This window comes from Pipra filicauda, unplaced genomic scaffold (genome assembly GCF_003945595.2).
Source record: "Pipra filicauda isolate LSUMZ 115617 unplaced genomic scaffold, ASM394559v2 scaffold22_size4397567_pilon, whole genome shotgun sequence".
NCBI lineage: Eukaryota > Metazoa > Chordata > Aves > Passeriformes > Pipridae > Pipra > Pipra filicauda.
Genome location: NW_024104343.1, coordinates 4,329,800 through 4,352,979, shown reverse-complemented (window position 1 = coordinate 4,352,979; position 23,180 = coordinate 4,329,800). Strand labels below are relative to the sequence as shown.

The following is a 23,180-nucleotide window of genomic DNA, read 5'->3' as shown; positions in this document are numbered from 1 at the left end:
CAAAACTTGGGCAAAAGGTAAATCACAACATTTTTGCCAATTGGATAGTCCACTCTGTGCAACACACTTCTTCCCCACCCTTCCTGAACTGAGTCAACAAAAATCAATGGCTCTTCATGGAAGAGACTAATTTCTTTTCACCTGTGACACCAGTACAGGTACTCACTGTGCTACAGCTCAAATACTGGTTGGAAATAGTTATTTCTTTGAGAAGTGAGAGAGGAAAAGTAAGAAATGTATGTATTTCATGTCAGTCAGAGCTTTCCATTTTGAAAGAATTTATGGGGTATTTTGCTGCATGCACACTGTGAATACAGAAGAGGTACTTTCACTCATTTTAGAGTGCATTCTTTAATAATTATGGGATAATGCATTTTCTGAAATCAAAACATGGAGATTACATTGATTTGTGACTGCTAAAAGTCAGCACGTTTTGTAGATAATATAACAACCTAAAAGATCTTTTGATTTCCACACAGAATAATCAAGGATTATTGCTTTAACACATAGTTCTTATTTTGTCTTCAAATATTATTGCAGACAAATTTTAAAAAATATTTAACAATTTAAAAGGCCAAAAATCAAGGCACTTCATAGTACTCCTGAAAATACTTCATATCTGTAAGCCAGATGTTTGATGCTTTGAAAGAGCTATTATCTTATTTTTGAAAAATTTTATAGTGTTTCTCCTTAGGATTTACTTAATTTCATACATTTAAGATTTTATTTAAACTTCATTCAAAACATAAAGTATTAGGAGAGGACATATATCTAAAAAACCCAGGAATGTGATATAAAGGAATGCGGTCAATATAGTTCAGAAGATAACTCATTTTGTTGTTTTGTCAACAAGGCAGGTTGTTGACAGGTTTTTCTGAGTCCCAGAGCACAGGATGTTATACTTCAAAGTGATAAAAATCTACTAAATTACTACAAAACCCTAAACCATGTTTTGGGTTCAGTGAAATATCATTATTGAGCTTTGAGTTGTTTGTGCCTTAAATAGGGGTATTACATGCAACATGGCAAATTCTCTCTCTTTACTGATTTACAGAGATCATTTTCAACTGTTGATTCACTTAGGAAAGGCTGGTATTCAGACTGTCTGCAGAGGAGAGATTGCAGTGTATACTTTACCTTGAGGGCAAGAACAGTGAACTCCATTTGTTAAACAAAGAAATGCACCAATTTGAGGGAATGAGATAAGTAGTAAATTCAAATATTTGCTGAATATTTTGTAATTAGTTGAGAGGACAGAGCCTCAATAAACTAAAGCCTACTTCAATAAACTAAAATATATGCTGAAACTATTGTTTGAACAGGAACTTATTTACAATGACATTAAAAGAAACATAGCAAAAATGTAATATATTTCACAATAAACCTCCAGCCTGTGAAATACTTTGCTTGTACTTTTTTAAGCAATCAGAGGAAGCCTGACTGTCAGAAAAATCCTAGAAATATAATGGAAAGTATAGTTGCTTTGGAAAAATGTACTCTGTGTTGTCTTCTGTGACTTCCAAAATTAGGCCTGAGTGATACTAATTCTGGATGATTGAAGTAGAAAAATGAATTTCACATTTATTTTGCACTACATCTGTGCTCCATGATGGTGCACAAATCTGTTTACAGGGAGAGAAGCACAGGCCTATGTATGAAACATTAATGGCACTAGCCTATTAAAAGTAAATATAAGTATTTAGGGTCACTGAAGGAAATAGAATCTCAGACTGATCATTTGAACCATCAACAGGAAAAAATTATCCTCTTTATTTATTTTTTTTTTTACTTTGTAGCCTTTTTCTTTCTCCAGCATAAAAATTAAATCCAGATTTCCCCCCTCTCCCCCCCCCCCCCCCCCCTTTCTTCTCACAGCTGATGAGAGGAATTCAGAAACTGGCTTACTCTTAAAAGCTGTACATTAAGCAATGGATTCCTATCACGTGACTGAGTTATGGCCGCTATTATTGTGGACCCATATCCCCCATATAGACCAAACGTGACAAATACAGTCACATTTTTCACTAGCAACTCTGCGTATGAATTTCACATGGGTTTGTTACTGATTGTAGTTTCTTTTGGGCTTCACTGACAACCACACAGCGCCATCTGATGTCCTCAAAGAGCAATAAACTATTCCTAAAATCTGTAAAATCATATGAAGCCCAAAATCCTAAAATTAAGACTTGACCATGACAGAACATCGCCTCCCAAGCCTACCTGGAAAATAACCTCTAAATAATTTGCCTCTGTTTTCATCAAAACAATCCTAACCTCATGTACGAAATTATAGGCTCTGAGCTAATCATTACTGCTCATGATGGAATGATGATGATAATGAAAACTCAGTCTTTAAAAAAATAATTTGAATAATCAAGCTGAGAGAATAGAGGTAGTGAATAAACTACTATTGCGAAAAATAGATTATTTATTGGAATCTCAACAAGCTTATAAAATAGCCTACTTACTTACTTTTGGACAAGTCTAAATTGTGCAAGAAACAAAACTGCTGGGGGAACCAACAGAATACAGGCTTTGATCCCTTCATCAGTGCACCATTGCAAATAATAGAAACAATCCTAAATCCTTTCCTCATGTTTTTGGCAGATCAACTAATAGGTGTGTCTTAGTATTTTATACACATTGGATATTAATTCTTTCTCACACACATCAACATCCATATGCAAATTTGCTAAAACTGTATTTAAGGTTCCATAAGGGCATTGAAATGATTTCTGACAAAGCAAGATCCAGTCCTTCACAGAACCATGAGCAGTCGCTTTCAAAATCCACGCTATGACAATACTTGAAAGAAATGAAAAGAATAAAGCACTCCTCTATATTACAAGACTGTTCTACCAATGTACACATGTGCATGCGAATATTTATATCTTAATATAGATAAAACGCTCTGTTAGTCCAAATGGGGTGAAACGCACACATTTGCCTCTCTGCCTGGTGCAGCACAGAGGATGCTGGTAGGAGCCGACGGCACCTTCTGCGGCCAGAGGTTGTTTTGCAGGCGAGGCGGCTGCCGACAGAGGTGAAACACAGCCATCTACCGGCCTCTGGGTCACTTGGTGTGAGCAGCCAGGCCTTCCAACGTCCAGAAATTCAGTTGTGCAGCATGAAATCTTGGCCCAAGACATTTCAGTGGAAGTTTTACTTACACTCATAGGTTAGAAATGATTCTGTTTGTCAGTGGCATTTCTTTTTAATGTGTATTTAAAGCACAGATGTGAGGACTGCAGCATGTTGGTTATGGTATCTCAGCCAAGGTAAACTGCATCTGAATTTCACCACAGGATTTGAGACCATTGCATGATTTGCTGAGGATTAGCCATGTTTCTTGCTATACTGCAATATGTTGGAATCTTACTGCAAAGTATTCTGTATAGAAACACACAGGAAAGACACTTTAAAAATTTAACTACAGAAAGTATCTATCTTTATGTCTATACTGATAGCTGAATATTTTATACCAGACAGTTCTCTCTTCAGGTTCTTGCTTCAAAGTTTACTTTAAGGAGCTACAATAAATATATATTTAGGATAAAGCTAAAGTAATAACACATATATTCATTATATCTATTTATTACATATATTTGGGACAAAGCTGGAGTAAACTATGCATACATAACATGTTCCCCCCCCGCCCCCCATGATTATTTGGATGTTTACTAGTTTATAAGGACTCAAACCTTGCAAAATTTCAACATAATAATTAAGTATTTAATAATTTAATAATCAAAAGTTAGGTCCTTGCTATGTGTAGGGAACCAAATTTTCTTTCTCTGTGACATCTTTGGTTCTGCCTCTTTAATAACTTAGGACAGAAATTGTTCATCACTTCTAGCATTCTTAGCGGCACTAAGAACGCTGGAAGACGGTCCTTAAAGCCTTTTTTTGCAATAGGAAAACATTGTACCTCACTAAATAGAGAACTAAATTCTAAGATCCCAGCATGACTATTTTCTATCTTCTCTCAACTGCATTATTTATAATTGCAATTTGAATTTAGCCTAACCGAAGTTTCATCAACAATTTTCAAAAGTACTTGTTTATTTGTTTTCAACATGGTTACTTCTTACATCACTAAACCCCCTCTCGTCATCACATACATAGTATTGTCAATGTTGCACCAAACGTTGTATTTTTCAGCACTCCTGCAAAGACATCAGGTTTTATTATTGTATCATTTGCAAGAGATAATTCATGAAATATAAGTGTATGTGTTAAGGGAGGCCTGGCTATTATTGCATCGAATTAGTACGTAAGACTGAATCAGTCAATAGTCCTTCACATGACTTCAGTTCATGTCAGACAGGGAGTAGCTCTGAAGTACCGATACGTGATTAGCCTCCAGTGGAGACGTTCGGACACAGCCCTCCAGTTCCGACTTCTGATTCCTCCTCATATACGGCACAAGTTCCTAGGTTGGTGACACTTATCTCATGCCCACAGACTAGAAATTCAACGCAGAACCTGAGAAACCTTTCCTGTCAGAACTGAGACATGCACTCCCACAGACAGCCTCACTTTTTAATAAACATATTTCGTATTCAGGAGAGGGTTACATGAAGATTTCATAATCAGACTGACATGCTCTGGAAGCTATCACAACCTGAAAGGCGTTTCCACTTTTAAGGTTATCCCCCTACACACCGCCTGTTGCTTCGGTAGTGACACGGGTGCCCTCGGGGCAGCACCTCGGGGATGCGACAGCCCGGCACCCTCCTGCCATTGATCCATGTCTGGCCTAGGCCAGGATACAACCCAAACCAAAGCCGAAGGCCCGACTGTGCACGCCCTAGGCTCGCCCCGCCACTGCCGGCCACCTTTCACCCAGGCTACCCAAGCCCAGCCGCACTCCCACAGCTCCAATCACTTTGCCCGGCACGCCCACGATTTATAGACTTTCTCCCGCCCCTTTCCCCAGCCGCTTCCGCAGGCCTCCGGCCCCTCCCCGGCCCCTCCCCGGCGCTCTGTTGGTCGGCCGCGGCCGGGGCGGCGGTCGGGGTGGTGCCCGCGCTGCTGCCCGCCGCCACCATGAGCTGCGCCGCGCTGCTGGGGCCGCGGGCGCCGCGGCTTCTGGGGGCCGCCGTCCGCCCGCCCCGCTGGAGCCGCCGGCGCAGCGCGGGCTGCGAGCCCCCGGCGGGCGCCGCCGTGCGCATCGGCTGCGCCTCGGGCTTCTGGGGCGACACGGCGGCCGCAGGTGTGGCGGCGGGGCCGCCGGCGGCAGCGGCTACCCGGGGGGCTGCGGGAAGAGCCGGCGGGGGCCGTGGCCGGGGTCGGGGGCTGGCGGGGCCGCGGGGCGGGCGGTGCTGGCTGCGGGCGGCACAAACAGCCCCGTTGCGTAAGCGCCGGGCCGGGGCGGGCGGGACGCGCCGGGGGTGCCGCCGTGCTGACGGCCCGCTCTGCCTTGCCCGACAGTGCCGCAGCTGCTGTACGGAGGGAAGCTGGATTTCCTCGTCTTCGATTACCTGTCCGAGATCACCATGTCGCTGCTGACGGCCGCCAGGGCCCGGTCTCCCGTAAGTAGAGTCGGTGCCCAGCCGCAGCGTGCCGGGCTTGGCTGGGGCGGGCGCGCTCCGGTATTTCCCGACCTCTCCCTTCAGCCCAACTCGCACCCGGAGTCTGCTTAAGACATGTCTGGTTACGGTGATACGATTCCTTTCATATACTTCTTACTTGTGTGTATATATTTATTTTCGTCTACTCGGTTTCATATAGTAAAAGTCATGTCATTTTATGGCATTGTATGACATGGCTTAATGCTCGTATTGTCCGAGCATTTTGAGAGGTGGTTGTTCTTCCCTGTTTTCCCTGTTAAGCAAGGAAAGGGCTTGGGTTGACCTACCCCTAAGAGATGGTTATAGCTCTTAATTATTTCAGGTTTTAGGTTACACTCCGGATTTTGTCACCACTGCCATGGCTCCGTATATAAAAGATATTCACAGGAAAGGTATGCTGTTGTTTGTATGAGTTTGTATGTTAATTAACTTCACCTGCTTATGAAGATAGGCTGAGACAGTCTGTACAGGGTACCACAGGAGAGTTGGACAGGGAGTTTTTACAAGGCTATGTAGCGATAGAACAAGGAGGGATGTCCTTAAGCTGAAGGAAGGGTAGATTTAGATTCTGTATTAAGAAGAAAGTCTTTACTGTGTGGAGGGGCACTGGAACAGGTTGCCCAGAGAAGTTGTGGATGTCCTGTCCCTGGAAGTGTTGGCTGGGGCTCTGAGCAACCTGGTCTAGTGGAAGGTGTCCCTGCCTATGGCAGGGGGCTTAAACTACATCATCTTTAAGGTCCCTTCCAACCCAAACCATTCTAAGATAACTATGAAAAATCACATGGTAATAGATTTGAGTTACAGGTCTGATGGTGAAGTTTAAATTGGGCTAATTTAAAATGTTTGCTATCGTTATAAATATATACATATATTTCCACGAGTTTCTTACTGTGGCTTTAGTTTGTAAATTGAAGATTGCTTTACAGATCTTTGTTAAAGCATGAGATCTAGACGTTTTCAGTGTAATTTTACAGTACCTCTTTCTGATCACTTTTTTGCTTGTTTACATTAGTACAGCTTCACAGTTTTCTGAGTTTGAGAGAAGAAAGGGATTTACTTCTGAGAACCTAATGCCTTGCAAACAGTACAGAATTTTTAGTTAGATGCACATTTCTACTAAAATGCAGTTGTTTGCGGAGCATGGATGTTTGAATGACTGGTGTCCAATACTGTTCCTATAGGAGATTTTTTTATACTGTCTTTCTACTTCAGTATGTGTCTTCTTGGTCATTTTTCTCCTTCCATGCATAAAGGAAAGATGAGAAATATCTATAATAATTATTTTTCTGTAAACAATTTTGTACTGGCTTTTAGTGATCCTTTGACAGGTTAAATGGGGTTCATATTTTAATGTGATTTTAGTATTTTACTTGATTAGATATCTGCCACCTTACAAGATGATACCTTGCTTGTGTTTCAGCACACTTAAGGTTTTTAAAATATAGGTGATTGTGCTGCCTTTGGAATTTACCTTCTTTTTTTTTTTTTTAATATAAGGTGTTCGTGTCATCAGTAATGCTGGTGGAATTAATCCACTTGCTTGTGCAGCTGCCCTTCAGGATGTGGCAAAGAAAGCAGATGTTGATTTGAAAATAGCTGTTGTTGCTGGAGATGATCTAATGAGTGAGGTATTCTGCTTTGTCTTAAGCCTTAGTAGCATTAGTCTGTATAGCATGGGAACTTATTTTGTGTATCTTTATTGCAGTAGTCTACTATTAAAAGTATCTGGAAGTTGTTCCTTAATTTTCTTAATGCATGAAAACAATTCTTGGCGCATCTTATGTTTGGTATGGGATGGGGATGGGTCTGCTTGTGGATCTGCTATTTAGATTTTTGAAGCAAACTGTGAATATGATATAAGGTCTGCCTGATCTTCAGGAGAAGCTAGTATGTGCTGTTACGTATTGCTTCTGTCTAAACTAACTAATCCTGCATGTTAAATCTTCTAAATATGGTGTTGTTACCATGCATTCAAATATATCCCTTCTAGCTTCTTTTTAGTAATTTACATGGATTTCCTGATGTTCCTTTGGTTACAGGTAGCTGGTTTTCTGTTTTTAAGTAACTAGTTTACAGCCATTAGGGTAATATTAAGTGGGAAGATTGAAGTTTAAATATTTAAAAAAAAATAAAATTGAAAGATGAAACATAAGGGATTTTTTGACTTAAAGAGTTACACTTTATTTATGAAGTCTCCAAAAAAATGTTGGTCTTACCTGAAAAGGTACTGGGAAGACGGTTTATATCTTGATAGTGGTTAAGAGGGGAGAGGTTTGCACTATGGTTAAATCTCTGCCTGTGACTTGGAAAATTATTTATCTGCTTAGGATCTGTTACTCCTTGCATGCTATTGAATGTGGAAGATGGTCAAGTAAGATTCCTTATTTGCAAATTATGTGCGGTGCTTGGACTTTCTTTAAGAAACTTCTGCCCTACTAAAATTACTGTCTGCTCTCCAGAATTTCGTTACTGGTACAACAGTGAAGTGGTCATTATTTGAGCTTGTTATGAACATGTCTGATCTGAAATGCATTATTTTCTATGCTGTTGTCAGCACATAGCTTACAGGAACAAAAAAGAGACAACTTTTACTGACTACAGGCAACTTTTACTGTTGATACCAAATATGCTAAACTATACTAGGATATATTATTTGTGGTTTGGAGGGTTTAAGTCATTAACATAGAACACCAAATTAATTCAGAGTGGAAGGTTGTTTTTTTTTTTTGACATTGCAGATCCCACCTGTAAACTAGTATTATACGTTGTGTTTATGCAGTCATTGTTGCCTCCATCCACTGGACTGCCAAGCTGCCTCATAATGCATGGTCAAAAACACCCCCCCCCCTACTCTTCTGAAAACACAACCTCTTTGAAGTATCACGAGAAGCTGCAGGATCAGCCTTGTTCTCTGGCCATGACACATTTCAGGTGTGGCAGACACATTTCTGCTTGCAGGAGTTGATTTATTAAATCCTACAGCAATTAAAGACAGTTTAAAAGACTAGAGAATATGCCAGTTCATTGTAGTTGATCATCTGTGAATGAACTAGCATACTTCGAAGACTGACTTAGTTTTCTGCATGCTGGAAAAGTTATGGTTAAAAGTGTGTCTAAGGCTTTTAACCATTCAACTGATTTGTATTGTTGGTAATTTGAATAATTATACTTTGCTTGGAGTTGCTGTGGAGTGGATCTGTTGTTTGATACTAATAAAAGGCTTACAGTAGAAACTTCAAAATACTCATAGATTGGTGTTCTGTTTTTTTTTCTAACAGAAAGAGAACTTAAAAGGAGCTGGTATCACTGATTTAGAGAGTGGCAAACCATTTCCAGAGAATATTCACAGCATGAATGTATATCTTGGGTGAGTTATTTTATCAGGTTTTATTTATTATGGACAAACAGTTTTAACTAATTGAGTACATGAATTTGTTTTACTTTGCAGTTAGAACTAACTAGTGTATGAGGTTCACCTTTGAATTATTCAAGCAACCAGAAAAAAAAATTGTAACTTGTAAATAAATTTTAATTTACAACCTTGAATTTACAACTCTTTAGCACTACATCATCTGTGAATGCTCGGGTTTTAGTTCAAGCCAAAACAGTTTTAGTTGAATTACAACGATCACAAAAATGCTTTTTCATGTGCTGTGTATTCTGTTGCAGCATGGAGTATTTTATGATATTAGCACTAGAGAAGTGCAACTGAGGATTTCAAGTACTGGGACGTACTCGGAGTGCTGTAGGAGGTTCCATTAGTGCGTGTCAGGCTTTACGCTGTTGAAGTTTTGGAAACTGGCTTTTCAGGAATCACTGTTTTGAAAGATCTCCCTTGCCTCCATCATGATATTAAAGGCTTTCAGTATATCTCTAAAAGCAAGTGTTCTGGCTACCTGTTTGTTAACAGTTGCACTTTTATTGTCACCATCAACTTCAGATGAATCAATCAGATCTATCAAAGGGAAAAGACTGAGAAGAGGGACAATGGTCAAGTGCATCTCTTACAGATGATGATCTCTATGGTTCTGTTTTTGCTTTTCTGTCTTCCATGTTAGTCATAAATATCATCCCTTCTGTATTTATGCTTGGTGTTTTTCTAAACTGTGCGCAGTCCCCCCTTTGGTATTAATCTTAATGTAAAAACTGGTGTGCTGTCTCTTTTGTCGTTATCATTGCACTTTCTAGAATGCGTCATTGACAGATAGCAGTGTATGGCTGTGCCTAACGTGTTTTTCCTCTGTAAAATAAGAACCTTTTAACAATTAGTCTTTTTAAATTAATCTTTTATGTTTTCTGTTGTTGCTGGATTTAAAAAAGCTGTTACCTCTGTCTCTGCTTCCTTAACAGAACAGCAGGCTCTCGCTTTGGTTTTCTAATAAAAGTGGTGTTTCTTTACGGAGGACTTAATCTCAGTTCTGTTGCAACGTAAAGCTATTACCAGCCTCCTAAATTAGTGGTTTCCTAAATTACATTTTCCTTTGACACCATCAGCAGTGGATGTTTATTCATAAAGCAAATAATAAGTTTATATATGCCTTTAAAACAAGTCAACAGGAGAGTGCATTGGGTGAAATCTGTAATTTCTGTAGATGGTGCACTGTTAATTCTCTAAATTTGATGTTTACACTTTGATTCTTGTTTCAAGTGTGTAAACTCCATCAGAAAAATTTTCATTTGCTTATTGGTTCTGAAGTGTTTCTTCTGTCCCTTTTCCTTTGGGCTATTAGGAATTCTGTGAACTATTATATTTTTGACAGTATAAGCCAAATGGCTTTTACTGCTTTTTAAACGCAGTTATGCAGTTTGTCTATCAGTGTCCTGTATGTGTGCAGAAACCCCATTTTTCCTTTTTACCTGTTAGTTAACACTGTGCCCAAAGATGTGAATTGTTTCTGTATGCTTTATATTTGCTTGTGGTTCTAGCTAGTATCCTTTGGTTTATGTAGCACTGGAGGGGGGGGAAGTACATTTTATGTTTACATCACTTAGAGAACTTTGGTGTCTTCTAACTTACCTCTATCCCTTGACAAAATCGGGGCTAAATCTATAGAAACTGTAGAAAAAAAAAATCTCTTGGCTTTGTTCTTCAAGGCACACGTGGATTGTTTTATTTTTTTAAGCTGCCTATTTCACGAAGGATAGAAGGATCCAGTAGATAGCACGGATTCAGAAACCAGGACCTGTGCAGTCTGGTCAAGGCTTGCTCACTGAGGTGTATAAACTTGAGTAGTTCACCTGGGTGAATATTTTTAGGCCTGACTAATTTTGAGTGGGACGACTCTTACCTGATCAGTCTCTAAAATCTGTTGCCAGAATTTCTTCAAAAATAATGACAGCACAGTGCTCTTGAAGTCGATCGATACTGCAAGTTCTGGAAGCACTTAGCTAAATTGATCTGAAAGGTTTAAAATTGGAGGGCAAAGTCACCAAGCTTTCTCTGTAAAGAATGTTCATCTTTTTACACTCATCTACAAATGAAATGAGTAATGAATCTCTGAAAAACACTATTTTCTGTAATTGATAACAGAAGTGTCCCTCTGTGCACTTTAAGACAGTTTTTATAAGCATCAAGACAAGTGTTTCAGTTATGTTATTTGGGTACCTGAATTCGATAGTGTTCTCATGACTGCTCTTTAAAATAGTCTTGTCGTATATACACAGTGACAAATTAGTTGTTAAAGTTGATTTTATTGACTTCCTAGGGGATTTTTAAGTGATTTTTAATCTGCGTGTGGCAGGAAATGCTTTAAAATGTCGAAGTTCTTACTGTTGTGTTTTATCATCTTTAGTGCAAGACCAATCAGCAGGGCTCTAGACCTTGGAGCTGATATTGTTGTGACGGGTAGATGTGTTGACAGTGGGATTGTATTAGGACCACTCATTCATTCTGTAAGTACAAGTTAATTTCCATATGATAATTAATATAGGTGAATCAATATTCAGCAGTCGTTGTTAGTCAATTTTTGTTCCTTGTGAAAATGTAGATACTAAATTAAAAGTAATGAGTGTCTGTATTTTTTTCTTAGGTGCATGACAAGATGCTAGCTTTCACTTCTCCTAAAAATATAGCAGGGATATTTTAACTTGTATACTGTAAGGCTGGAAAACATTTCAGTTAAGGAAGTCTTACTCTGTTTCAACAGTATTTCACTCTTTCCCCCTCCTGCTTCTTTAACATTTCGTGTTCAAGATTAAGAAACGAGTATATTTTTTTTTACCCCCCAAGGTGTCGATAGTAGAGTTCATTTTGGGTTGGAGGGGGGAGCACATGAGAGTTCTAAAACACTGGTTTTGTTTTGAGTAGTCAAGTTCAATGCAGCATGTCTCGAGCTCCTTGAAATTCAACAAATTATACCAGCGAGGTGTGTAGTTTTTTGAAGTATTTTGAATAGATTTTCATGAATTTTTGTGAATGATCAGACATTGAAATATGGAAACTCTCTTTTGGTGCATATTTAAAAAAAAATATGAGGCTATGTGTTAGTGTCTAGTTACAAATATGCTTTCTAAAACATCATACTCTTCATACATGTCAAACCTTGCCTAATCTAAATTCTCCTATTTATTATTGCCATTATAACTTGTTACTTTATTCCTAGCTGTTTACATTCTGAAAATAACAATTGTCAGTGTGTATTATCTACTCCAGAGAGACCTCATCTAATTTATTGAAAGATTTTAGGGAGATTTCTGCAAAGGGCTAAATAAGAAACTTACTCTATTGCTTGCACTGGGTTGAACTTCAGGAAAACATTCTAGTTAAAATTTCTAGTTAAACAGAAAGCATACTTCTAGTTTTTAAGGATGACTAGTAGTACTCCAGGAACTGACAATTTTCAAAAATTGAAAAGAACATAGGGGTTTGTTTCTGTGACACAAGTACTAGATCTTTAAACCTCTGAGTTGTGCAGGTTTTGAATAATATGAATGTTGCACTTCCAATTTTTTTTAAGAGGGTATGACTTTTAAGAGTTTGTATTTTCTTGTGTGTATCAGTAAGAGGAAATAAAAGAGACGTTTTTGATAATATGCTGTATAGGAACTCAAATCCATGTACAACACCTGCCAATTTAGATTTCTACAGTTAAGTAAAAATATATCCCATACATTGTTACTGAAAGCAGCGAATGGGCTATGTGCAGTTTTCTGTACTCTATGAAACTTTCATATATTTAAAATACTTGTATTTTTCTTCTAGTTTGGCTGGAATAGGGATGAATACGACTTGCTAGCTGCAGGAAGGTAAATGATATAAAAAGAAATTGGATAAATTTGTATTTCATATCACAATGTCAAGATACCAACTTTTTCAGCACTTAGTGATGTTTTGTATTATCATTGAATTAATTTAATGTTTTTGTTAGGTTTTGGGTTCTTTTTTAAGACTCAGTATTCTTGCTTGGAATTGAAATTATAGAAGCGTCATTCTGGAACCAGCTTAAAATAACAAAAGGAGGAAAGGATTGAATGATTTTATTTAACGGCTTAACTTCCTGTTCATTTGGTGTCAAGAGATGAAATCTTACAGTACAGACCAGTGATTCCCAGCTTTTTCTGGTGGGCAATCACTGCTGATAGTTGGGATGGTGGCAGGTCCCTCTATGGTTTTGCAGAAGCTCAATGTCGGTACTCCTACTTACAAACCCTAGTTGTAGTCCTAGGGTAAGGAATCTGATGCAGAAAGCACAGGATAAAATTCTGTCATCTAATTTAACATTCTTCGTCATCTATCTGAGTTGAAGTCCGTAAAAAAATAACTACCTAGATGGCCTGAGAATACCAGTGTGCTAGAACCTCCTTGAGAATAATAAATGTGGAGAGAAACTCTGGCTCCGCAGAGAGATGAAGCTTTTCTCCATAATTCTGTTGAGTATTTATGTCGCAATCAAAATTTGAAAATAGTAATACATAATCATACATTCTCTGCTTCACATTAGAAGTGAGATCTTTTATCTCTTGATTTAAAAATGAGCTTTGCATATTTAGTTACACACAGACTACTTAAGATACTGAATATAGATCAAGACTTCTTGAAATGACCAGGGAAACTTGTTTTTAGGTGTTAGATAATCTTTTAGGTTATTTTTTGCAGGAAAATTCTTCATGTAAAGGTTAGTCCTTTCAACTACTTATATTCATCTTTCAAAATCCCGTATTATGTTTAATGTGTAATTTATGATTGCATTAGATGCTTATGGACGGAAAAGTAGCATGTTCTGTTATTTACCTTTATTTCCTTTGTACCATTATATTTTAAAGCTGGATTTGTGAAACTTGATTTTACAGAATATTTAGTTATTTGAATGCCATTATCCCAGTCTTGCAGGTCATCTCATTGAATGTGGTGCTCAGTGTACAGGTGGAATATTCACTGATTGGCACACAGTACCCGACTGGTAGGTAATCTTGACATCAGTATCCGTGTTTGTAGTGGACCAAAGATGAGGTTTCCTACTTATATCTGTGCTATGAGAACTGTTTCTACCTTACTCTTTTGGGGGAGGCAATATGGGCCTCTTGATATTTTGCTGCCTCAACTTTTCTACAAGGTCTGTTCTTCCTAGTGCAGTTTTCCTTTTCGGTCAACAGGGGTCTTTCTTTTGTTAACTTCAGTAAATTTTGAAAAAAAAATTAGCCCTTTGATTATTTTTTTCCTATTTCAGACTATTTCCTTTGTTGTCATCTGCTTTCTGAAAAGATATGTTGTTGACTGTCAGGTGTGACTGTAATGAAAAAGACAATATTGATATTTTGGATGCTGTTATATTAGTCTTTAGTTAGGTCAGATTTGCCTACTGGTCAGTGACAAGTTTTATATAATTTACTATGGTAGGAATGAATATATGCCGTAGTCCTGTCCTGCTGTATAACCTGATCACCACCATTCAAATGTGTTGAATAGTCAGTTCTTTCAAAAACTTACATGTATCTTGTCTTCAGACCTATTGAATTAGACTTTCATGTAGGTGTGTCCTTCTCCCTGCTGATGGAACCTGCTTTTGACCAGCCTGTGTTTCAAAGTAGTTGGGAAATACATTTTTGCAAAGGCAAGTGGTTCTGGTTCCAGTTTATTCCTGTATTTCTTGGGATGAGAGGGAGGAATCTTGTCCTGTGCTGTATCATGAGAGAGACAGTGCTTCTTTGTGTGGTGGAGGACAGGGCTGAAGAGCAGTGGGGAGATGCAGGAGAGAAGGGTGGCTTTAATACAGCGTGTTCCTGTTCCCCAGTTGACTGTGGTCCAGGTGGATGAAGCAGCAGTGCCCTGCGATCTGAGGAGCCCTAGGGGGTTGCCAGGCTTTTTTCTTCTTCTTATAGTGACTGCTTCTGGTACAGAGTGTGATCCTGAAAGATGTGTTCTGCTGTTGTGAGTTCCTGAACACTGCTGATTTAAAGGTAAAGGCATGTATGGCATTGAAAGAAGCAAAGTCAGACATTTCTTCTCACCTCTTAGAAGTATACTAGCCCTGAACAAACTGCACTCGCTTTTCACTGTTGTGTTTTACGGGAAATCAAATGAGACAGTTTATAGTAACAAGATGCTCTATTTGATTTGGAAATTTATAACTGCTAATCTTACTCCTGATGTATCTCCCAATGATTTTATGATGATGTCTTATGAAAATTTTTAAAATCTTCTGTGACTCCAGAAGACCTTGCTTTATAAAGAATGAAAGTAAAAAAACCAGAATACTAATTTTCTTATTAAAATGTTTGACAGGTTGTTAAGGATTTTTCTGTGAGGAATATCAGTCTGGTTTAAAAAAAAAAAAGGAAGTTTGAGTATATTAAGCTGTGAGCTACTGGAGTGTGAGTAGTTAATTTTACAGATGAGTATAATACATGGATATGCATAGCTAATACTTTTATGTCTATAAGAATCATAGAACTATGTCTAAAATCATAGTAGACTTGTGGCTTAGAGCTGACTGGTGCTCTATTAATATAGAAGTTTAGCACCTGATACTGCTCTGTTACCTTGTCCCCATCAAGCTGTGTGAATACTTTGGAACCATACCTGATTTTATTTGTGCTAATATAACAGTTAGTTATTTACCTTCAGTTTAAGTCTGGTAAAAATTTAATCATGGTGCCTTAAAACTAATGGTTTTGTTTGCAAGTTCAAAGTCATAGACATTTAATTGATGAAATTCTTGAACTAAAACCATGTGACACATCAGTCTATGTGATAAACTCCTAAAACTAGGCAAAACCAAAATAACATGTGAGCTTTGTTTTTACGTTTGGAGATGCAGAGTGGAGATCCACTTCACTGACTGAAGTGGACTTGTGATCCAGCACATCCATTTAGGATATGGGAGGAAGGAAGGAGGGGAGGAAATTAGTTGTTTAATTTGTTTCCTGATAAATAAGTGCTTACTGTATTTAGGCCCAAATGCATGAAGGGGAAATATTATGAAAGCTTTTGGGCTGCAGAAAAATGGAGTTTCCATTTGATAGTTTAGTAGTAACCTGTCCCCTTAAGTTAAAGAAACTTGGTGACTTGGGATTTTTGTTATTTAAGCAATCTGAATCTGTTTTCAATGCATGGACATAATTCATTCATAATAATATACAATAATATGGTAACTCATAGTCTCAGTAATGACTAAAACATGTCATACCTACTACCACCAACACTAATTATTTTGGCAGTAAGTCAGCAGAGCTCTGACAGTTTACAGAAATTACTTGACTATGTCTATTAATGATTTCTTCCTCATTTATGAAAAATGACATTTTTAGCAGCCTCCTGAAAGTCAATGTGCATAATTTAGATCTCAATAAATCATAGTGTCTTTGATACATGTTAAATCCAAACCAGCCCAACAAAGTTAGCAGATGGGAGGGGGAAGAAGCCAAATTAAATCTGTGTGTTTGTTGTTAATGTACCTTTCACATACAAATTTCCCACTGCCATAAACATGTTCCTGCAGCCAAGACCATTCACCATTCAGGTCTTGCAAGCCTGTCCCAGACCTTTACTAGAGCTTCAGAAAACCTGTCCCATGCACATACTGTTCTCTGGTGACTGAACACTGGAGGGCAGCCTCTCTCCTCCTCAACCCTACTGCAGAGGGTGGGCTGGGGTCATTTCTTTGACTGTCCTTGTTTGGTTTTTTTTCCTCCCCAAGAATAGTAATCCATGTGGCTCTTCTGTCTTTAACTGCTGAAGAGGGCTTAAGTGTACTGCTAAGAAGGACTGAAGAGCATGATTTTTTCCTAACTTGTAAACAAAAAATCAAAGAATTTATCATGTTTCAGTCTTAAAAACCTTATCTGTGTGTTGTTTATGCATATACAAAATAACTAACAAATAAACAGGAGCACTTTAATATAAATAAAGCCAGGCAAGTTAGAGCTTATATTCTGTGTGTACGCTATCATGTCTTGATGTGTATAGAGGTACTGGATTGGACCCACTTCATTCACACAACATAGTTTTTTAGTTGGTGGGGGTTTTGGTGTTTTCTGCGGGTGTTTTGTTTGTTTATTTTTAATTTTCTTGGAATGTTTGATGCAGATACTTCTGGGAACTCAATTCCACTGCAAAAGGGTGCTTTAAGGAATATTCATGTGTGTATATTGTGGCTATTTAATGGTTAGCTATTAAAACCTAAGCTGCTATTTCATTTTCTTTGTTCTGTCAGTAAAGTAAGTTTTTAATGTAAAACAAGTGAAGTGCATGTTCCAACTCATGACTCCCAAGTTACTTTAGTTGATAGAAGCCAAATTTCCTTGATTTCTGTCTATTGACCTAAGGCACTTTCTTTAATTTTGCTGTGTGTATCTCCTTGATGCATTTGACTTAAAGGCAGGAATCTTGAAGCTGTAAGGTTTTATCCAGTTTTCATGAAAACAGGCAGACAGGTAGAGGGGACAGGTGATGATTACTTTCCCAGTGAGAAGGTGGCTGCTTGACTCGCCTCTTGTGTGCATTCTCTGATGACAGAGAATGATGAGCAGAGACAGTGCAAGAAACCATTAGTTTACAGTCTATAGAAGTCTAACGTGCATTCTTAAATGCTGATTTTAAGTGTTATCAAAAAAGGCACTTATTCCTTTCCTGTTATTTGTATAGTAATTTATGTCAGCAGATGGTCAGCAGAAGTGAAAATGTGTCACTGTGTCACTGCTCCCTGTTTAATGTCTAGCACGTAACTGCAGGCCTGTCAGTCCCACTTCAGTGCCTGGTAAAGTTATGGAGAAGATTATCCTGAGAGGTGTTGAAAAATACCTGAAAGACAATGCTGTCATCAGTCACAGCCAGCATAGCTTCATAAGAGAAAAGTCCCGCTTATCAAACCTGATTTCCTTTTATGACAAGATAACCCACCTAGCTGATCAAGGGAAACCAGTTGATGTAATCTTTTTGGATTTCAGTAAAGCTTTCAATACAGTCTCTCACTGCATCCTTCTGGATAAAATGTCCAGCACAGCTGGATAAACCACCATCATGTGGTGGGTGAGCAGTTGGCTCACAGGTCAAGCACAGAGGGTAATAGTGAATGGGGGAACATCAGGCTGGTGACCTGTCACTAGTGGGATTCCACAGGGCTCCATCTCAGGCCCTGTGCTCTTCAGCATCTTCATAAATGACTTGGATGCGGGACAAAACTGGGAGGCCCTGCAGAGAGACCTCGACAAATGAGAGAACTAGGCAGTCACCAGCTGTATGAAGTTCAGCAAGGGAAAGTATCGGATTCTACACCTGGGACAAGGGCAACCCTGATTGTATGGACAGACTGGGGAAATGAGATGCTGAAAGCAGTGCCATGGAAAGGGACTTTGGGATCCTGGTTGATGGCAAGTTCAACATGAGTCAGCGGTGCCCTGGCAACCAGGAGGGCCAACCATGTCCTGGGGGCCAACAGGCAAAGTATTGCCAGCCGGCTGAGGGAGGGGATTGTCCTGCTCTGCTCTGCACTGGTGCAGCTTCACCTTGAGGTCTGTGTGCAGTTTTGGTCACTGCAATATAAGAAGGATATTAAGCTTTTAGAGAGCATCCAGAGGAGAGTAATGAAGACGCTTGTGGGTCCCTTCCAACTCAGCATATTCTGTGATCCCAATGGGGAATTCATACAATGTGTCAAAGTGAACTGTATTGCCAAAACGATATTGATAATGCACAGCTCTGTTTAGTTTCATTTATCCCCAGACATTGCTGTCTCTCACGATTATTTAGTGCCAATGGGTGATTAGTACATTGTTTTGTTTTGTTTTGAAATGCAGGAGAGAATAAACTAATGCTGATCAGTAGAGTAATCATTTTGAGGAGATGATAAACACTGACATTTTGTCCTAAGCCAAGAGTGTACAATGATTGAGACTGCATAATCTTCTGGCCTGGAATGACCAAAAGGGTAAGTGAATAGCTGTAGTCTCTTAAGGGCTGGATCCAGATTTTTTAATTTGGGACTAGAACAAAATCCAGCATGTGAGTCCCAATCAGCAATGTGGAATGCTTTTTTTTCTCTGTACCACCACGTATTCCAGACAGCTGAAAACACAGGCAGCTGGTCTGATTAGGCTGAAATTGTCTGGCCATTAAGTATTTAAATACAATACATAGTCTGAAATGCCCTAGTCAGCACAGATAAGTGATGCAATCAGTAAGTTTTACCTAAAGCAGAATTGCATGCTAGGAAACATTTTGGTACCTACGTGTAAATAGATGCTTATACCTTTACCCATAAGCTTGTGCTGATCTTGCCTGACACTTTACCAGTTTTGAACTTCTTGTCAAAACACTGCTGGAAGTGGTAGGAGCTTCTCCTTTTTGCCTAATAGCATTGTGGTTAAAATGCATACCCAGGCAGTTGAGAAGCTTGGCTTAGAGCTCTCTTCAGCATGACATTCATTGAGTCACGTCCCAGGAAACTGCATCAGTTGTAAAGCTAGAAGTTCATACCACAGCTTACTTGGATTCTGGTTCACTCCCATGTCACATACATTGCTGTGGCTTTTTTGTTTTCTTGCAGTAACTTCCCTTGCAAGTAAATGTATTACACCAACAGTCCCCATCTTCTGTTGCCATTAATCTCAGTCTAGCAGTAGTGGCTAGAATGAGATACTTGAGGGATTTGATACTTTATGACCTGTCTCAAACAAGGTCTTTCCCCAAAGTACTGATCATGGATTTTCCTTTTGTTGTAACGCAAATGGTGTAAGATGCATGGCAAAATAAGAAGGAAGGCTGTCTTCATGGCTCCACAGAGTTGAATAGTGAATTGTCCTGGAGTAGAGAGAGGGGGGATCTCTTCTTAGGCAATTCAAGTTATCACCTCATACATGCCCATACACTGTAACATTTCTGAGAGCCAAAACTGAAAAAAACCTAGAATTTTACATGGAAAAAAATCAAAGTCATTGGCAGGCAGAGAACTGACAGGAGACTCAGTTTCAGAGTCTTGATTGCTGTAAGAATAGGACAGCAGCTGTAGGTGGTTGATGAGGTTTCTGCAGTAGTAAAACCGGTTTTGTGACTTAGGTACCCCTGTACTGTAGTCAGTGAGAACCTGCTTTAACTGTTAATGCCCATCTAGCCCCAGTTTGAAGGGGTTTTCTGAGGTTTAATCTTAGCTTCGTTTCATTCAGTGCTGTAGTTGACTAATGTGTGTAATTTATTTAATTGATAAATATCAAACATGCAACCTGAAATGGACCTTTTGGATTAAAGAATGATAGTTTTCACAAACTGATGTATAGTACTTCTCTATTTTAACTCTGTGTTGAAAGAACTGCTCAAAATATTCTAAAAGTACTACTTGATATTTATCTCTAGTATTACATTTTATTAATTACACAATCACATAATTTAATTAGAATTCATTTTAGTAGTTCTCTTTCAGAATTGTTTACACTGCTTGATCTTGCCTTGTCCTGCATAGGAATTTTGTCACTAAACTGATACAATTCTTTTATTATTGAAAGGTGCCACTTAGACACTGTACTGCTTTGGATGCCATGACCGTAATTGATGCTGAAGTTCATAGTTCTGTGATTTAACTCCCCTGCTACACTACAAAATTAAAGCTTGGCTGTGGGTTATGGGCAGCCTAAAGTTGGCATGTTCCCTTCAGAGCAGATGTCATATGGTGTGTAGTCATTCAGCAAAACCTACTAGTGAAACAGGCAAAGAGTTACTGCTTTCACTGGAAGTGCTGGTCAAGGTGATGGTGTGATCATGTGATGGTGTGGTATGTGCTAGAATACCTGGTTCAGGCAGCTACTGCTGCTAGAGAGCTCTTAATGCCAGGTTTAAGTAGATATCACTTGACCGAATCGTGCAATAGGAGTGACAGACCAGTTTCTTTCCATGCTGAAAATTAATTTTAAGTAATGTCTTTTAGCAATTCACAAAATACGTTTTTCTCTTAAGCATACATATGTTAATGTGGATTATTACTGTCATCTGCTACAAGATAGTACTGGATATATGTATTTTTCCAGTCATCCAGTTAAAATACAGATAGAATCCAGGGGCTTCTTGCTCAAGTCATTGCATCTCTGTGTTGTGAATTCTTAAAAATTTCAGACCTGACATGACCTAGGAGAACACGCATCTTCTGCAACTAACAGCATTCAGGAAAGTTCACTGGGTAGTGTTGTACCCCAAGGAGGAAACATCCCTCATGTTTATCTTTGACAAAGGCAAAAAGTCTTCCCTGATACTTTCATTGTGAAATAGAGTAACAATGAAAGAGATGACCAAATAAGTCACTGATTGTAGTGGTTTTTTTCGCTGACCTTTCTGGGTCATAAATTTCAGAATGGTTTAAATATAGCTAAAAATTCTAATCATGCTAGGACATGCTAGTATCCTGTGTCATCATGCCTCTCCTAGGAAGACTCTAAGACTTTTATTTTTCCCCTTTGGTTTGGGTTTGGTGTTTGGTTTTTTTGTTTGTTTGTGGGGGTTTTTTTGTTTTGGTTTGGATTTTTTGAGGGTGGTATTTGTTTTTGTCTGGGGGCTTTTTTGTGTGTTAAAATGTCTTCTCCAGACAATTTTCTTACAAGCTTTGTATCAACACTTTGCTGCAAGTCCTAAGAATTGAGTGTCTGTTTTCATATAGCAAATAAATCTCAAAGTCAGAGGCTATTTAGAAGCTGTTTGAGAAAGTACCTATATGAGCTCCTTCCAGCTACTGTGGCAGTATAAAAAACTCCACCATAAAGATCCTGTCTTTTGTGGTCCTAAGATAACAAGAAAATCTGAGTCTGTCCTTTTGCATACTGAGAGACCTGAATAATAGTGTTGTTTATACTGATACTGTTTATCTGCTGTCATCCATGTTTGGTCTTCTTTTAATGGCTTAAGTATTTGCCAGATTTTAACCGTTTCAGGGGGTGAAATTTCTCCCTTTGCCTCACTACAGCATATTTGGGTTTTGTTTTTTAACGGCTTGGATCTTTTGAGAGTGGAGCTTGGGCAAAATGAAGTTCAATCACTGTCAGTAGAGTCAGTGGTTCAGAGTAGGAAGTTGAGTGTCTACAGTCTAGTTCTTGCTTCCAAACAAAGGTCACTCAGGAATAAGTGCAGGAATGTATCGTAAGAGTTCCATGTGCTGAGATCAAAGTGGGCTGCAACAGGGATGCTGGTTGTCAGTGCAGTGAGATTGCACTGGGTGATCTGTCTTGAGGGAAGGGATATGTTTTGGATAGGTGATTCAAATAAGCTGCTTGGAGCCTAACTCACAAGGTGCTGTTGACTTAGGACAGATAGATGGTAGGGTCAAACACACAAGGATGGCACCAAGAGGGTAAAAGCATCTTAATTCTAGCCTTGTTCAGTCACCGATCCTGCTTTGTTACCCTGGACAAATCATGATGTTTCCTGTATGCATCTCCTTACTTACAAAATTGGGATAATTACATACGTTAGTCTATTACCCTACATTAATGTTCAAGATCAAGAATTGAGAGATGTTTGGGGTGTTGGTTTTTTCTGCGTTACTCTTTAAAATGTGGTATGTTATACTTGTTGCCACCGTCTTTTCTCCCTCCTCTTCCCCTAGAAAAACCCCACTAGAATAACTTGTATAAAAAATTGTTGATTCCTTTCAATTCTTTGCATTCACCAGGGTGGGCTTTTTTTTGTTTCCCTACATCTGTTTGGTGGTTTAACTAGTTTCAAAGACCAGTCAATTGAAGTATAATCTTTACTGATTTGATGTGGGCTTTTCTAGGTGTTTACTAGCTACCATACTTTTAAAGTTTTGTATGCTATAAGCATTAAAGTTGCTGATCTCTGGTAACAGATCTTGTATCTTAATCCTTTTTTTAAATAATGGGGTTATGTTTGAATATTCCCAATGATAAGGAATCTGCTCAAACTCCCATGAACTTTTACAAATGTCCCTTAAGAGTTCACTGGTTTCTTTGCTTACTTTCTTCCAAACTTTGTGGATTTATGTTAAACAAACTATGTTCATGTAACCTTTGCTGATAACGAATTTGGTTGTATGTTCAGCACATTGTTACCACCAGCAAATAATTAAATTCAGGGATAGACTGATTTTAAGTTTGTGTGAGAGACCTGAGGGTCACTGACTTCAATGAGTGTGGTGAAGTTCACCACCTTTCATTATTAGGACCTTTTTAGAA

At 38.7% G+C, this 23,180-nt stretch overlaps 1 protein-coding gene across 1 annotated transcript in view; it reads left to right on the top strand.

The window, feature by feature from the left end:
• The first annotated feature begins 4,716 nt into the window (after positions 1-4,716).
• Positions 4,717-23,180, top strand: part of LOC113997578 — a 32,050-nt gene continuing 13,586 nt past the window's right edge. The window contains exons 1-8 of the mRNA XM_039381544.1: positions 4,717-5,215; positions 5,434-5,534; positions 5,896-5,965; positions 7,071-7,201; positions 8,852-8,940; positions 11,366-11,465; positions 12,775-12,818; positions 13,895-13,972. Of these exons, the coding sequence (XP_039237478.1) occupies positions 4,717-5,215; positions 5,434-5,534; positions 5,896-5,965; positions 7,071-7,201; positions 8,852-8,940; positions 11,366-11,465; positions 12,775-12,818; positions 13,895-13,972 (1,112 nt within the window). The remainder of the gene's footprint in view (positions 5,216-5,433; positions 5,535-5,895; positions 5,966-7,070; positions 7,202-8,851; positions 8,941-11,365; positions 11,466-12,774; positions 12,819-13,894; positions 13,973-23,180) is intronic.